Below are 17,481 nucleotides of genomic sequence, written 5' to 3' on the forward strand. Positions count from 1 at the left end.
ATTCTGTCTGGCAGAATCAGAAAACGGGGGCCCACGGGGCCAGTGCAGTGACAGATGGGCAGAGGCAGCTCCTCCGCCCACACCAAGAGCCCTGACCCCCGAGACCCGGGCGGGCTCTGTGCCTGCAGGGCGGCGGCCCTGCCTGCCCCCACACACAGCGGCCGCTGGCTCTGGGCCGGGCCGAGCTGCCACTGAGCTCTCACTGAGGCGCCTGCACAAGTCCCCTCCTGCCAGTGAGGGAGGATGGTAACACCTGTCGACCTGCGCAGGGAATTAATTATCAGCCGTTTGTAAAACCCTTCCGAGAACAGAATTGCTGTGAAAGGGCTAATTTTGGTATCATCGCCAGCAACGTTAAGCCATATTAATCTGTCAAAGCAAGTTTTTGCTAAGAATAGATTCTTGTCTGCAATTACGCAGCTCAGTGAGGAGATAACCTCTGAGATTTATGTCCCGACCTTAAAATAATAAAGACAGGAGCGAACTGGTGAGTGTGCAGCCCCGGGCGGCCTGCGGAGACAAAGGCCACGGGGGCAGAGCGCACAGGCCACCAGGGCTCCGCGGACACAGAGGGAAAGCCTCGGCGGTGGGAGGCCGTAGTCCTGTGTGTGTGGCCGCGGCACTGCCAAGGGGTCAATGCAGGGCTAGGCCACACCCGGCCACGCACAGGGACCTCTCTGACTGTGTTCCCCACTCGGCCACACGTCCTCTCAATGAACAGGGCAAATAGCATCCGAGGGTTTATTTCTCATCGTAAAAGTGGTGCCTGCTCATGGCAGAATACTTGGAAAATAAGAAATATGTAAAAAGGGAAATACGGTCCAGCTGTAATCACACCACCCAGAAGTGACAATAATCATGTATTTTTCTTTGCAATCTTTTAGCTCATACGCATGTTAAAAGATCATTGTTGGGATCCTAATGCACATGTAATTTTTCAACCTTCTGTTTTTGTCTTAACTCTGGGTCACAAATCTTTTCCCAGCCCGTTTGACCAGCTCCCTGTCTGGGGACATCTCCTTCCAGCAATGGGGAAATGAAGGGGCATTTTTAGTAGGTGAGTGGTAGGATCAGATCTGTTTTAGGGTGATCCACCATAATTGGAAGATGGTTATGAATTTGTTTTCGTCTCGAACTCAGACTAGAAACCCGTTCATTTTTAGCCTACGGAAACTCTGCTTAGACCCGGGGCTGAGGCAGAAGTCAGGCATCCGGGTGGGCTGACGGTGGGCTCCTTGCCCTCTCTGTCCATCCGGCAGGTTTGATGACTTGCTGGACACTTTGTGCACTTCTTTAGGGCTCTGCTGGGCCCTATGTACCAAAGGGACAGAGAAGGGGGCGTCTTGGGGCAGTGCAGGCCTCCCCTCCCAGCCCACCCAGCCCTGGAGTACCGGGGCCCACCTCTGTCAGGACTGGGCCGTGTCCCATGGCTGCCCTCATGCTGGGTGGCCTCAGAGGACTTCCCATCTCTGCCAGTGCACACCCAAGGGGCGCCCCGGAGTTCTAATGCTGCCCCGGCCCCTTCACAGAGCATCCGCGTGCCCTGTGGGTCAGCACCTCCAGGCCCGCCTGGCTTGCCTTTCCCTACGTCACTCAGCCCAGCCTTGCTTGGGACACATGTGTGGCCTGGTCTCCAGCTGTCGGGCACCAGCAGAGCACCTGCAGCTGTGCCCGAGCCCGAGGGAGGACATCTGTGTGGCCGTCAGCAGGCCCCAAGGGGAATGCCAAGGGCACCGCTGTGTGCCACAGTCGACCACAGGGCGCCCTGAGGGTGTTCCCCCTGCAGCCCGGCCAGCAACCTGGACAGGCCACCAGCGGCCGGGGCAAGAGGAGACAGCCAGGGTCCGCAAGGCGGCGCCCTCTAACGTGGCTCTGCCCACCGCAAGCTCAGAAAGGGGTCTGGTGTGCCAGCTCACCGGGGAGTGGACAAGGTTGACAGAGACCCGCCCATGAGCCCTGGTCCTGCCCGGTCCCACCTGCCCTCCAGGAAGCCTAGTGCACCAACGCGGGCTGAGCCCCTGCTGAGGCTCCTTCTCCTGCCTGGAGCTTCCTTCTGCAGCAAGAACCCCCCGACCCCCACCGAGATCACAGGCTCTCCCTCCCCGGCTCACCCCTTCCCCTTTCTGCCTGGTCTGTCCAGGTGGGCAGGGACAGGACTGAACGGTCCCACCAAAGGTGTTAACTCACCAACCTTCCTTCCAGTCCTAGAAGTCAGAAACCTCTGTTGGAGCAGATGATGTAGCAGTTCACGGGTCCTCCCTGGGGCCGGTCTGCCCTGTTCAACCCAAGTGTTCCTGGAGAGGAGGGCTCCCCTGGGGTGACACAGAGACCAGGCCCTGCCCCCCGGGGCCCTGTCATCTTTAGCACAGGGCCCCCAGGTTGCCCTGGGGACGCTCTCCAGTCCCCCAGTCATCTGCAGGAGTGTGACTCTCCAACGGGCACGGGGCCTTCCTTTGGCTACATTTGTCACTTTTTATTTGTTTTTCTTGGTTTTTAATAGCTTCATTGAGATATCATTCACATACACAGTTCACCCTTTAAAGTGTACAGTTCGATGGTTTGTAGTATATTCACAGGTTTGCACCCATCACCATGTCCATTTTAGCACATTTTCATCACCCAAACGAACGCAAACCCTTGGCTGTCCCTGTATGCCCATCGCCCCCAGGCCCGGGCAACCGTGTGTCTGCCTTCTGCCTCTGCGGACTTCCCTGCTCTGGGCGTCACACATGGATGGACCCGTGCAACACATGGTGCATCTGATACATTTTTCACAGCCTCAGTGCAGACCGAGGAAGCCCGGCTGTCAACGGGGGATGCCGCCCGGAGGTGTCCGGTCCAGATCAACGTGCAATTTACTGAACAGTTTAATTTTTAATTTAGGATACTCTGTATAAAACATAGTTCACAGGCCAGACGAAAGTGTTATAAAAAACATCAAATGAAGAGAGAGAATGTCTCTGGGAGAGAGCAGATGCCGTAACGCCGCAGTGGGATTCTGGAATGACCTCGCGCAGGACGTGGGCAGCAGGCTCTGCTGTCTCCATTTTACAGATGAGGAAACCGGGGCCCAAAGTTGCCAGTGCATTAGTGGCGCCTCCTAAGTTAAAATCTGTACCTCTGGCTTCCAAATTCTAGGGTATTTCCAAACCGGAGATTTTTACCAGAAAAAACAAATAAATCAAAGAGGGCAAAGAAAACGTTCACCTTTAGTATAACTGAGCGATTGGGCAGCACCCTGTCCAGGGGAGGGCTGGACACAGACGCTCGCCAGAGGCAGCGCCATGTTCATTCAGGAGCCCCGTGAAGCGGACGCATTGCCCCAGCCCACAGAGAAAGACACCAAGAGCCATGAAGAGGAGGTACAAGGACTGCAGGCCCTGCCCTTTCTGGGACCAGCCTGGGGACTGCCCATCTCACTTTGTCCTGTGGAATTCCCTGACCTGGGGAGACCAGAAAGGCTGACGCCAGAATCATTACCCCTCAAACCTTTTGGCATCGTTGGTTAGGTGGAGTCTCTGGTGGAGCTCCTGGGTCATCCAGGTGGGCTCAGCGTCTGAGACCCAGCATCTCAGGCTTCCAGAGAGAGGAGAGAAGAAACGGGGTCACCAGAGCCAGCCCCCTCCAGCTCTAGGACACTAACTCACCCCTCTGCCTCTCAGGTTGGGGAGGGTCTATGGGGTGTCCATAGCTGTCCTTTGCTGCCCAGGCTACTGTGGTCATGTAGAGGCTCCCAGTAAAGGTTCTGGGTGGCTGGGCAAGTGAGCGTGAGCCTGGGCTGTGCAGGCTCCAGGAATCACGTCCCACGACCCAGCACTGCACGCAGGAGCCGTATTGGGAAGCCCACCTGCTGGGACCCATGAGCCCTCCCTGAGAGGAGGAGCCCCACTTGCTGCATCCATGGGCAGGTGCACCATGACAGATGCACAGGGCCCCCAATCTGGACCAGAGAACCCTCCGATCCTCCTGGTTGCCTCGTGCACCCTCCTCCACCTCCCATCCCTCCCAGGACGTTGGGCAAAGCTGCCCTTCGCCTCATGGTCAGCCTCCAAGCCTGCTTCCCACCCTCTATCCACTCCTCCAAGACACTCCCAGCCCTTCCTTCTCGCCCAAAAGCCAAGGGGAAGGGGCAGGTTTGGCCTCAGGCCTAGTCTTCCCAAGGACACTCCTACCCAAGTGCTGACCATTGTTTCTTCTCTCCTCTTTGCAGCCAGACTGCCATCTGCACCTGCACCTGCGCTGGGCTGACAACCCCTACGTATCAGGCACTGTGCACACCAAGGACTCTGCCCCAGGCCTCATCATGGGTGCAGGTAGGTGGCTGCCATCACAGTCAGCTGGTAGGCGATATACAGCCCAAGGGTAGCTTGATGGCCATGGGCCTGGGGCCATGATGTGTTCATGAGAGACAGTGCCACCACATCTCCAGGAAGCTCAGCTCTCATGACAAATTCTGAAGAGTGAATGCATAACCCAGAGTGGGCATATAATATGCATTGGCTGAATAGAAGAATGGCTAGATGAGAGGGTGGATGGATGGATGGACGAATGAATGATGGATGATAGATGAATAGATGAATGAATGATGGATGGATGGATGGATGATGGATGTTAGATGAATGGATGCATGGATAGATGGATGGATGATGGATGGATTGATGGATGATGGATGGATTGATGGATGGATGGATGGATGATGGATGATAGATGAATGGATGCATGGATAGATGGATAGATGGATGGATGATGGATGGATTGATGGATGATGGATGGATGATGGATGATAGATGAATGGATGCGTGGATAGATGGATTGATGGATGGATGGATGGATGGATGATGGGATGGCTAATTTATATCATGACTGACATTTATTGGCCCCTGAGGAAAGTTCTAGTTTACTGAGAAAGAGAGGCACACATACGACTATCATTTTTTTACAAAACCAGAATTATAATTCGCATATGTGCATTTCTTCCCCACTAAACTAGAACCTTCTTCAGGGATCATTAAGTGTGTGATGATTGAGTAATACCATACTTATTTGAGTTATAAGGGTCACTCAAATACCAACCAGGGCCACCTGTCTGAGGTCAATGGGCTGGCATGTGGAGAGCCAGGCAAGACTTTGCATGACCGCTTTGCAGCTGGGGTAAATGACAGGGAGCCAATGTCCACTGCCCCATCACAGAGCAGAGATGACAGAGACATGGCCCAGAGCTCATGGCCTTCTGAACCCAGGACCCCGTTCCTAGTTGGCCCCAGCACCATCTGCAACCTGGCGGGGGGCTGTGTGTCTGGGGGCCAAGCTCTGGCTGGATTTGGCCCTCAGACTCTGAGCTGAACGCCACATCCCACCCCTCACCATGTCCCAGCACCAAGGCTCAGGCCTGGCCCAGGGTGTGCCCTCCACGGCTCTCTATGAATGAGTGAGTGAATGAACGAGTGAGTGAATGCATGGCCACGCTGACACGGCAGGATGGCCCTCTGGGCAGAAGAGGGAACATGGGTATTCGGAATGACTGAACCAGCACACAGGTTGGCTGGGGGATGAAGACCCCGTAAATGATGTGGGGTTCTGACCGTAGAGACCTTGCCTGTCAGGATGAGGTGTGTTGGCGTTACCCCAAGAGTGTGGGGCTTTACAGACGGGAAGTGACACCACTGGTGAGAGAGGATTGAACGTATGACGCCTTCCACTTCTGAGGTTCCCCGTACGTGCCCCGTGCCTGGGGTCCTTCCCAGTCAGTGTAGCCGGGTGGACGGCATCTGCCTGGTGGCCGCATGATCAGTGAACATTACGCACATCTGCATCGATTTCAATGAAGTTGTTAATGGAAAAAAACTCAAACTCTATAAAATAATTTAAAGATCTATTTTGAGCTGAATATGCGTGACCATGGCCCAGAGAGCCACACCCAAGAAGCCTAGAGCAAGTGGCGTCACCACGGTTGGGTTACAGTGTGGCTGTATACATTTCAGGGAGGCAGGACTTACCCAAAAAGTCGTAAGTCAATCCATGGAAGGTGGACCTCAGTTTAGCCTGAAAAGGAAGGATGTCTCGAAGCAGGGGTTACAGTAATAGGTGGGCTTAAAGATTCTTTGATTTGTAATTAGTTAAAGAAATGAAGCTTTGTCTGAAGTCTTGGAAGGTTTTAGGTTAAGAGAAGGAAGTCTGTTAATCGGAGACAAGCTGCCTAACATATACCGGACACATACCCAGACTCAATGGACCCGTTAAGTAAATTGAACACCTGCTGATGGGCTTCAGGCTTTGTCTCGCACGGCCTGAGGCCCGTTAGTGCGTCACAAAGGACATCTCCAAGAAGGGAGGGGGCGTGAGGAGACGTGTCTGACCTCCCTTCTCATGGCCCAGCAACTCAGCTTTAGGGAATTTCTTGGGTCCTCTTGGCCAAGAGGGGTCCACTCAGTCAGTCAGCCAAGGGCTTGTGTTTTCATTTTAGTTCACATAGTTCATGGCCTGTCAGTTTCCAAAGTCCTTGAAAGCCCAGAATGAGCGTCCTGGACCCAGGAGCCCTGCGTGCATCCCTCGTGGCCTTCCCCGTTCTGCAGCTGCGGCCTCCCTGCCTCCCGCTGCCCCTGCGAGGCCAGGATGCTGCATTTACGTCTCATTCTGCTTCAGTCGTGGCCAGGGCTTTCCTCTAAGGCGGAGCCATCTGTGCCACGTGGGCCAATGGACGTGCACATGTTTTCATCCTGCTCTCCTGAGCTGTGCGGGAGCAGAAGGGAATCTCCCGGGGGCCGAGTGGAGCTGGCTCCACACTCCGCTGCCCAGTGTGGCGCCTGCCCTGGCACAGGCTGCGGCCTCGTGACTGCACTGCCAGAGGCAGCTGGGGGTGCTGGGTGCATGTTTCCTGGGGTCACGCCCCTGCCCTCCTCTGAGGCGGGTGGGCGAGAGCTACAAGCCCAGGCACTGCCACCTCCCGGCTGCAGGACTTTGGGCGTTTCACTGGACTTCTCTGAGCCTCAGTTTCCTCATCTGCAAAAGGAGAGGACAAAAGCCCCACTGTAAGGGTGAGGCCGGGATGAGGCAGAAGCATGAAATTCGGGTGTGTCCGAGTCGTCCTTGCACTTGAATAGTGGCTGGACGCCCCCACCCCCACACCAGGCCCCTGCCAGCATCCTGGAGATGCGGAGAGATGAGGCCCTGGCCCTTAAGGATGTTCAGGGGACAAAGGGACGTAGGATATGGCCTCGATTCCGCCCTGGGGTTTGGCTTGGGACTGGCAGACAAACTGGCAGCTGCCCGCAGACCCACAGGGAGGTGCTCGGGGCCGAGGGCGCCCAGCGTGCCAGGCGTGGCGGTGCCAGAGGGCGGTGCCGGGAGGTAGACACGCCCCTGCGGTGGGAGTAGACAGAGCCCGTCCTCAGGTCCAGTCCGCAGGGGCCAGGCCTGCAGAGGGATCCAGAAAGCGGGGCCATGAACCCAGACAGGGACAGGAAGGACAGATTCAAGAAGCAAAGACAGGGACTCGGGTGTCTGACCGCCAGGTAGGGCGTCTGCCACACTGACCTGCAGGAAACCCAGCTGGGGCGGAGATGCCCATGGCATGTTCTCCCTGACCGTGTCAGGGGACAGAAAGGTTGGTCCCCTCCCAGCTCTTCCTTGCTGGAGTGACGGTGTCTGAAGAACCCTGAATTCCATAACTTTGTCCTTTCTTCCTTTCAGTAGACTGGGATTTGGGGCCTCGTGTGCATTTAAACGTCCTGCAAATAAACACTTCCTGCTCCACAATCTTCGGGGGCTCCCACCTGCCTGTCTGTCCAGCCCCTGCACCCAGTCCCCACCCCTGCCTCTCCTGGGCTGTCCTCCCTGCCCGGGCAGGCCTCTGACTCCCACCCTGCTCGAGCCTCCTCCAAACATGCACACTGGTCAGAATCCCCTGGGGGTCTTTGGGGCTCACCCTAGGCCAGAAAATCCCAGCCCCTGGGAGCAGGGCCCAGGAATCTGTCACTAAGAGGCTTGACAATTCCTGGAGAGGCGGGAAGCCCCTGATAGGTGGGAAACACGGAGGGCGCTGGAGCCAATATTTGCTCTGACTTTTCCTGGCTCTGTGGTCTCGGGCAGACCTCTCTGACCCTCAGTTTCTTCATCTGTAAAATGGGGATGATCATCTGCCTTGTGAGCACTCACAGGTGTGATGTGTGGACAACGCCAGGCGGGTACCCCTGGTGGTTACAGAGCCCCTCCCCCGCGGCACTGCCTGTCTGCCTGTCACTGGTCTGCGTCCCGGCTCATCATCCAAACACGAGTCCTCATGACCCAACAGAGTGGAGGCTGGCACACACTTCCCTGTCCCTGGCCCTGACAAAGGTGGCCTTAGCATTTAGCTGAGAAAACCTTGAGGGGGACATTGGGAGCTGGGAACACCGGGACTGCTTTGCTGGGAAACCCTGCAGGCCTGGAACGGGGCCCCCGGGGAGAAGCCAAGCGCTGGCCCAGCCCTGCCCACGACAGTCCCTTCCTCCGAGATTGGCGGGCCCCTGCCCAGGCCCGTCATTGGAGGGCAGTGTCCCCATGGGAATGCGAGAAGCCCTAGGCCTGACAGAGGGGCCTGAGCCAGCCCTGCAGACACTCACCCACTGCCCTGGAGGTGGGAGCATGTGGCAGCCCCCAAGGACAGGAGGGGCAGTCTCGGCCACGGGGTCCACAGGCCCGCAGCCCTCCTCGCTCCGGATGTGCCATGGGCAGGTGGGTGTTTTGCGGCTTTGTTCAATTCTTCTGGCAGCGGCGGCAGAGCAGGATGGAGGGGGAAGTGTACTTTTGTTCGGTGAGCAAAGTGCTTACTGCATACCAGACTCTGTCAGCCCCAGGGCCAGACAGAGCAGAGCGGGGACATCCCACGCCCCCACCCCAGGCCTGTTTGCCTTCGCACTGAGGCTGTCAGCCTCCGCTCTCCGCAGGCCCATCCTCTGGCAGCCGGATGTGTTTGTGAAGTCCCGTCATCCCCCTGCCTGGGTGACTGGCAGCCTGACAGCTGTGGCAGACAGAGCAAGGAAAACAGATAGCGCCCTTCAAAGACACACATCTGCGCCACCAAAATCCCGAACTGCAAACATGCCAGCTCCCTGTGCGGACGCGGCAGCCGCCTCCGCGTGGGACACGCGTGTCCTGGAGCGTCTGCCGGGTCTGGAATAACGGGGGATGAACGGTGCCCCTTCCGCCTCTCCTCCCTACCCACTCGTCTCATTCATTCATTCATTCACCTCATTCGTTTCATTCATTCAGCAGCCATTTCTCAGTACCTTGCCCCACAAAAGGGACGGGTATAGCGATGCCCAGGTTCCACGCCTGCCACTCTCCCGCCTTCCCGTCTGTCACGCTCCCCCCACCTCCATGCCTCTGCCCAGGCACGCCCTGTGCCCTTGCCCTTGGCCAGCTCGCATTTGTCTCCCAAGGCCCAGCCTGGGTCTCTCCTTGATTATTGTCCTTCACGGGCCCAATGTCCTGGTTCTATGTACCATAGCACAGCCCTCCTACCCTCCCTCCCCTACCAGGTTGAGGCCCTTAGGGGCTGGGCATTGTTTCAATTAGCTCAGACTCCCCAGAGCTTAGCACAGGGCTAGGCAGAGAACAGACCCTTGGGACATACTAATTAATAAATGCAGGAATGAGTGAGTAGATGGAGCTAATTAAGAGATAAATGGGTGGATGGAGAGATGATTGGTTGGATGGATAATAGACTAATAAAAGATGGATGGATGGATAGATGGATGGGTGGATGGGTGGGTGGATAGATGGATGGGTGGATGGGTAGGTGGATAGATGGATGGGTGGGTGGGTGGATAGATGGATGGGTGGATGGGTGGGTGGATGGGTAGGTGGATAGATGGATGAGTGGGTGGGTGGGTGGATAGATGGATGCGTGGATGGGTGGGTGGATAGATGGATGGGTGGGTGGGTGGATAGATGGATGGGTGGATGGGTGGGTGGATGGGTGGGTGGGTGGATGCATAGAAGGGTGGGTGGATGGGTGGGTGGGTGGATGCATAGAAGGATGGATGGATGGGTGGATGGATGGATGGGTAGATAGATGGACGGGTGGATGGGTAGGTGGATAGCTGGGAGGATGGATGGGTGGGTGGATGGGTGAGTGAATAGATAAATGGATGGGTAGGCAGATGGATAGGTGGATGGATGGATGGACTTCAAAAACGAAGACAACCACACAAACACTCTACTACTGTGCTTAGAACTCACTTTAACTCATCTATTTAAGGATAAGCCATTTCCTTTGGAATTTTCCAATGACTTCTAAACTTGACTCTGGATAAAACTCTTCTGAGAGTGCCACCTAAATAAGGCTTCAAATGACAAGTGATACACAAGTCACCCAGGGCCAGGGCCTCTGGGGGCTCCAGAACAGCTTCAGTGTTGTCATCAGAGGTCCTTGTAATCCTGTGTACCCGGACCCCTGTCCTTGTCCCGCCATGGGGTGTGGGGAGGCCTGCTGAGTCTGGCTTATCAGAAAGTGCCCTGTTCAAGCCCCTTGCAGGAGGCTACCTGACTTTCCTGGGGTTTGTGCTCTCATACGTGGGCATCGTTCTTTTTATAGGAGCCCATTTGGGCTCAGTTTCCCCACCTGTGAGATGGATGGGGTTGGCTGAGATACCAGGTGGGAGTTCTTCCCATCTTACGCCACCCACAAAGTCAAGGCTGATGACCAGCCCAGCCAGCCTGGTGCAGGGGCTTAAGTGAACCCAAACGAGGCAGATCCTCCAGGCGGCCCAGAGGTTTGGTGCCCACCTCACTATCCTCCCAGATGTCCGCTCAGCGGATATTCAGTGAGCACCTGCTGGGTGTCATCTGCTCTTCCCTGGACCTGCCTCTGGTTTCCCCTGCACCAGCCTCCAGGAAGCTGTCCCCAGACCCAAACTCAGCTGTGTCCTGCCCTGGCTTAAGGCCCAGCAGGCTTCCCAGGAGGCCGTGCTGCCCGCCTGTCTCTGACCACCGCTCCGCACTCTGATCCTTGGACCATACCTGTGGGATCTCTGAAGCACCTGAGCTCTGCCTGTACCTGGGCCCCTGTCAGAGCCGCCTGAGCCTGGCTGTCTTTGGGCAGGTTGGTTCTTTACTGCACAGACCAGGACGGGGGCCCACGTGTGGCAGGCACAGCAGGTCTGTGGTGGCAGATGTGGACCAGGGCACAGGCCACCTTTGTCTGGGGATTTTTCCAGGCCCAGATCTTGGCATGGGGAAAGCTGGCTGATCCTGAGAGCAATGCTGCCCCTTTTCTTTTGGACCAGGTAACCTGGGCTCGCAGCTGGTGGAGTACAAAGAAGAAATGTATATCACATCGGACTGTGGGCACACCTGGCGGCAGGTAAGGTGGCCGGGAGGGGCCTGGTGCCTCCCACCCCATCATGCCAGGACTCCCAGGAGATGCATCTGTCTGTCACCCCCTCCCTTCCTGAAGCTGCATGGGATGAGCTCCGAGCCACGTGGCTGGAGCCCGGGTCTCCGTGTGGCAGATAGTGCACCTGCTGTGTTTGAAAGGCAAGTCCAGGCGGGCGGCTCCCGCCATCCTGCTGTTCTCTTGATGGCCGCCAATGGGGAATTTCAGACCCGAGAAACATCTTCACAGTCAGACGTATCATCATGAACACCTGAGAAAGGGCATAAATGCCACGGAATGGAAGGGGAAGGAGGTGTCACGCAGAGGCCAGGATATGGGGCCAGGGTGACGCCCAGGTTCCTGGCAGGGACCTGCCAGGAGATAGCAGGATAGAGCAGGACAGAGCATGGCGGACAGCCGGTTGGGGGGCCGTGACAAGCTGGGTTGGGGGGCATCCGGGAGTGACGACTGCATGTAGCAGTGTGGCCTGAGACGAGGAAGGAGGAAAGGGAGAAAGCACTGTGCCGGCAGCGCCCCCCGCCGGCCAGCACGTGCCCTGTGCGCGCTCCGTGTGCTCTGTGCAGCCGCGTGGGGCTCAGGGGCACAGACTGGCCGGCGGGGACGGTGCTGCCGGCCACGGGCACGTGGAGACACCTGCGCAGCTGGGCAGCTGCAGGGTCCTAACCAAGCGTCAGCCAGCAGAGGGCCCGCCTCGCTCCACGTGGCGATTTCTCACCAGTGGCGGGGGGAGGACGTAGAGTGACAGTTTCTCCTTTTCACCTTTAAATGCTTAAGCATACAACCTGCACTCTCCTGTGCGTGGCCCCTTCCAGGCAAGACGTTTTGTTTTCGGTCAGTTTTTTACGTGCCTGCGTAGCTCAGCGCAGCCCCAACCCAGGTGACGCTCGGACAGCCGTGTTAACCCCATCGGCACGACGTCTTCCTGCAGGCTTGGTTTAAGGCCTTGGCGTTTTTTAAAAAATATGCAAGAAACAAGGAATTTTGAAAAGGGCAAAAGAGATTTATTGTATTTTAATATTTCTATTTCACTAAAACTAGTGAACCATGTCTAAAGTTTCTTAAAGGTCACCATCTGTCCATTGATTAGAGAAGTCCCCCCTTCCCAGATTAAGTAGCCACAGGGAAATAGAAGAGGTTTTCTAATGTTACGGGAACTGACTGAGACATTCATCGAGGTCACTTTTGCCGAGCAGTTCGCTTGGATTTCAACCCTGGGAGTGTGAGGACGAAACGGGAGGACGTCTGCAAGTGTGCGGGGGGCCTTGCTGGGCTTCTTTCCCGCCAGGTGGCCGCAGTGGGCAGGGGGCAGGGTGCAGGGTGCAGGGTGAGGGGGCGAGGGGGGCGGGAGTGTGTGTCCAGGTAGGAGAGATGGTCCCGCTGGGTTTTGGAGTTTAATGGGGGTTGGCAGGGGAGGGAGAGAGGGCACCCAGGCAGAGGACAGACCAGATGGGGGGCTCAGGGTGGTCTCCCTGGCTCTCCCTCGTGGCCGGACGGCCAGGGACTCATGTGAGCTGTGTCGGGCTGCAGAACGGAGAGTGTGAGTCACCAGTGGCAGAGTGTATCTTGTTTAATCGACATAACCTTTTAAAAACATGAGGTCCCTGGGGTGATTTTTTTACAAAGCCAGAGAACATTCCAGGAGCCCCTGGCTCAGCATGCGGGAGGCAGAGAAATGGCAAGATGGGGGCAGGACTGTGTGCCCAGGGGTCGGTCAGGGTGCAGAAAACCACAGCAGTGGGAGCTGGTGGGCTGGGAAACGTGGAGCCCCCTGTCCAGAGCCCCCCGCCAAGAGAGCAGGTGCTGATTCTCCTGGGGTCCCCTGGGGTGGCCTCCAGGCACTGCAGCCACCTTCCCGGGCAGTTGCAGCCATGGCCTCCTCCTGTGCCTGCGGGAGGAGGTGGCAAGGCCATGTCCGAGTGTCCCCGCACGTAGCCTTGGTCGTGCGCACACCAGCTCGGCCCCTGAGGGAAATCGTGCTCCGGCACAGTCAGGCTCCGAGAACCCACTTCCCTGTCGGCCGCCATGCCTGGGGTTCACCGCCGGTGTCCCTTAAAGACACCCACGCAGCAGATCAGCCCCCACCCCCAGCTCAGAGGGTGGCCTTCCGTGCTTCTCATGACAGCCTCACGGGACCCGGTCTGACTTTAGCCGCCTTGGGGTCCTGAGTCCCTCCTGGTGAGGGAGCCTAGCTTCTCTGGAATATTCCCCGAGACACGGAGCTCACCATTTCCTGGAGAAGAAGCCCTTTGCGTCAGAACTCATTTTCCTCCTGAAGCACTGCGGATGCCTCCCACGGGCCTCGGCCCCTCAAATCTGTCTCCCTGGCACCGCAGGGCCCCTTCCAAAGAGAATGTGTTGCTTTCTCCCCCCAGTTAAGCTTGGGTGTCAGTCACACCTGCCTCCAAGCTGCCCGGCCCAGCCAGGGCCCCTCCGTTTGCCCGAAGCCCCAGCCGCAGCCGTGCCGTGCCGCTCCCTGGCCGCACCTGTCCCCGTCACCTCCAGGCCTCCGCACCTGCTGCCCCTCCCCACACCTGCAATGTCCTCACCCCTCCTAAAATCCCCCAGGCTCAGCCTGCCCTGTGAGCCCCTCCCTTGGCTGCCTGCTGACCCAGTCTGGAGTTTCTTTGAAATACCACATCATTTGCCCCCAAAACATGGGCAGGACCCCCGCGCTGTGGCAGAGCCCGGGCTGACACGGGGCCTCCAGGGCGGAGGCCCTGCTCTCTGGCTGCTGCCGCCCAGTGGGTGGGTGAGTTGCTGCGTGGGAACCGCCTGCCTCCGTGGGGTCTGTCCCCGGGCTGTGAATTCCTAGGGGCCAGGCCTGCATCTGTCCCCGCACCCCCAACAGAGAGGGCCTGGAGCCCTGGGTCTGTCGGACGGTGGATGGATGGGAGAACCGCGGACAGTTCTTCCTCCCAGCACCCTAAACTCTGCACCTCTGATGCCATAAAACCTGCAGGCTGTCACCTCCCTTGTCTAGGCGACCTCTGTCAATGTGGCCTTAGTCAGCAGCTTATCCCAACCGCTTTCCTGAGCTCATGGGTGGGCCGGAGGACGGCGGCCCCCTGCAGACAGGGCTGCGGGGCACACCCACGGCAGGGCGGGAGCCCATGCGGCCTCCTCTGATGCGTGTCTGTCGCAGGCGCAGCAGGCCAGGGTGGCGCTGCGGGCCAGCCATGATCGGCTGTGGCCTCAGGCAGGTCACTGTGTGTCTCTGACCCTCTTGGGAAAATGGGGAAATATCCTCAGGGTGTGGCCGCTGCCCCGCCCCCTCCCCCCCACCTCCGTGTTTAAAAGCATCGTTCACACACATCCAGATCCTTTCTGGCTTTTCTCAGCACCTCTGGCCCACACCTTCACAGGGCACCTGGAGCCAGCCCTCTCCCGGCCCCCCCACCCGTGCAAGGTGCCCGCCTGGGTCCTGGTGGTCCCTGAGGACAGCAGCCCCGCTCAGCAGGGAGGGCTCAGCTGCGACTGTCTTGGTGGCCCCCTTCTCTGGCGCTGGCCTGACGTGACAGACTCCCACTTCAAACAGGAAGGGAGAGGGAGGGAAGGAGGGAGGAGGGACGGTCCTGGGACACAGCTGCTCGCTCTCCACCGTTTTTCGTAAGGGGCCTCTGTTCTCTATGCGCACCAAAATTCTAGAGAATTCTAGAGAATTCCTAGCAGCAGAGGGAAAGAGGGAAATGCCAGCAAGACTGTGAGAGCAGGTGGGAATCTCTGAGGAAGAGCTTTGCAGGCAGGCGAATGGCATGTGCAAAGGGCCTGAGGCGTGTTCAGGGAAAGGCTTCCTGAGTGGCTGGTGGGGGCAGAGGGGAGCTGGGCGAAGGCTTTGGAGTTGATTCTAAGGGCCGTGGGGTGGGGGGCACTGGGAGATTGTGGTGGGATTGAGGGGCTTGCAGCTGATGGGACCTGCCGGGCAGCAGGGCCGAGGGCTTGGCTGGCACCCCCCAGGCTGCTGAGGTTCCATGTTCCCGCCATGCGGGGCTCGGCTCCGTGTCCAGCCTCCTGCTGCTCCCAGAGGATCCAACATTGAAACAAAGAGCCTTGGGATGGAGGAGCAGAGAGAAGATGCCAGCAATAGCTCTCTTTACAGCGTCCCCATTAGTGTCCCCAGCTGTCCCAGAGCCATCTCCCTGGAGCCTGGGACTCCCCAGCTTGTCCTGTCGGGTCAGCACCTGGCAGGGAGCAGCCAGCCGAGCCCATCCAGTCCTCACCCGGCACAAGCCGTGCAGCGTCTCTGCATGCTCGGCAGCCGCTGCCGCCCGGCCCAGAGCAGCTCAGGTGGCCGTGTCCACGTCCTGGCTGCCCACAGCAGGCTCGGCCAGGCCCTCTCTGCAGAGGTCTCCTGCGGCTGACTGGGACCCGTGAGCTTGCCGGCCCTGGGGAGGGGCTGGCAGGAGGGGCCCGGGGGCTCTCTCCCGCCTCCTGGGCTGGCCTGCGTCCCTGCTGCAGGACCACCGGCCCGGGGCTCTGACCAGACGAGGCGGGAGGGCGAACGGGGCCACGGCCGGGAGGAGAGGGGCAGGGTGAGGCACGCGGTGGGCTGGCAGTGCCCCTCGCTGGACACGTGTGCAGACACGCTCGCCACTACCGTGTACGTTCACTGGAGAGCTAGCGGAGGTCCCTTGCGTCCTGGCGTGACTTGGGAGCCACATCGGCTCTGCCCCCTACCAGCTGCGAGGCCTTGGCACAGCCTCAGCGCCCCCAGCCTCAGCTTCCGCCTCTGTAAAGTGGGCCACCTCCCCCGCCCCCCGGCTGTGTGCAGACCAGCGAGACCACCGTAGGTATCTGCTCCTGGGTGAGCCCTGTCTGGGCCGGTCAGCCTTTGTCCCCTGAAGCCTTGGTGCTCATGCGTTCATTCACTCACTCACTCATTCATTCGTTCATTCCATACATGCTCCAGGGGCTCCCACATGCAGCAAGGTCTGAGCTGAGCTGTGCTGGGCACAGAGAGGGCTCACAGCGAGCCCTGCCTCTGAGGAGCTCCCTGGCTGGCAGGGACAATGACAGATGAGTGTGGGACGTGTTGGGGCAGGGGGCTGAGGCAGAGGCAGCTCCCTCCCCAGGCAGCATCAAGGAGGGCTTCCTGGAGGAGGTGACACTAGAGCTGAATCTTCATGTCAGATTGAGATTTGCTCTTACTATGATGCCTATCTGAAATGTTCTTCTAAATCCCACTGCCTCTTTCTCCCCTCCCATTGTCAGCGCTTGTGCGTGAGTTTCACGTAGAGAGGACCCCTGCGGTGTTCATCTGGGACGCTGTCCCTCACATCAGCAGTGTAGAAATTGCCCCCTGTCCTTTGTGTACCGAGTCTGTGTGGGCCCGGGAAGCCCAGGAATGGCCTGGGGGCATGGGGACCCTCAGACAGCCCTGGCCTCAGGACCGGGCCTCTGCCGACACCCCCAACCCGTGTGTCGACGACGCTGCTTCCCGGGAATGGCCTCCAGCCCTGCTGGGGCTGCTGCGCTCAGAGTGCCGCCGCTGTCTCCCGCAGGTGTTCGAGGAGGAGCATCACATCCTGTACCTGGACCACGGCGGCGTGATCGTGGCCATTAAGGACACCTCCATCCCCTTAAAGATTCTCAAGTAATGTCACCGGGTGGCAGCAGGGTGTGGGTGCACGGGGCTCTTCCTCTGTGCCCAGAGTCCCTCTCAGAGTGTTCCCCAAAATGTTCCCCACGGGGCCACAGAGCAACCTACTGCGCCCCAGCGACGGGGACAGCAGGGCGCTGCCAACCGTCCCGAGGGCTGCAGAGCTGGCGACAAGCAAACGGGATGGGCGGGCAAGACAGAGGGAGGCTTGGGACTGTGGGCCCAGGGGAGGTGGGGGAGCAGGGAGGGCTTCCCAGAGGAAGTGACTTTTAAGCATCAGCAGGAATTAGTTACATGGAGGAACTGGGGCCAGGTGACCCAGAAGCCCGTAGCCTGTGCTGGGTAAGAGTAGGGTTGGCAGTGTTGCCACACATCTGCAGACCCTTATGGGGAACTGAGGGCAGTTGTGAACTTGGGACCTGAAAAGCAAAGCTAGAGCAGCTGCCAGGAAGCCAGTATCACTTTAGTCTGAAAAAGAGCTTTATCTACTGCAAGATGGCAGCACGGC

At 58.3% G+C, this 17,481-nt stretch overlaps 1 protein-coding gene across 1 annotated transcript in view; it reads left to right on the forward strand.

The window, feature by feature from the left end:
* SORCS2 (sortilin related VPS10 domain containing receptor 2) overlaps positions 1-17,481 on the forward strand; it is a 467,883-nt gene that overhangs the window by 417,749 nt on the left and 32,653 nt on the right. Inside the window, exons 11-13 of the mRNA XM_069495848.1 lie at positions 4,211-4,313; positions 11,268-11,344; positions 16,876-16,967. Of these exons, the coding sequence (XP_069351949.1) occupies positions 4,211-4,313; positions 11,268-11,344; positions 16,876-16,967 (272 nt within the window). The remainder of the gene's footprint in view (positions 1-4,210; positions 4,314-11,267; positions 11,345-16,875; positions 16,968-17,481) is intronic.

The sequence above is a fragment of the Eulemur rufifrons genome, chromosome 20 (assembly GCF_041146395.1).
Source record: "Eulemur rufifrons isolate Redbay chromosome 20, OSU_ERuf_1, whole genome shotgun sequence".
In the NCBI taxonomy this organism is placed as follows: Eukaryota; Metazoa; Chordata; class Mammalia; order Primates; family Lemuridae; genus Eulemur; species Eulemur rufifrons.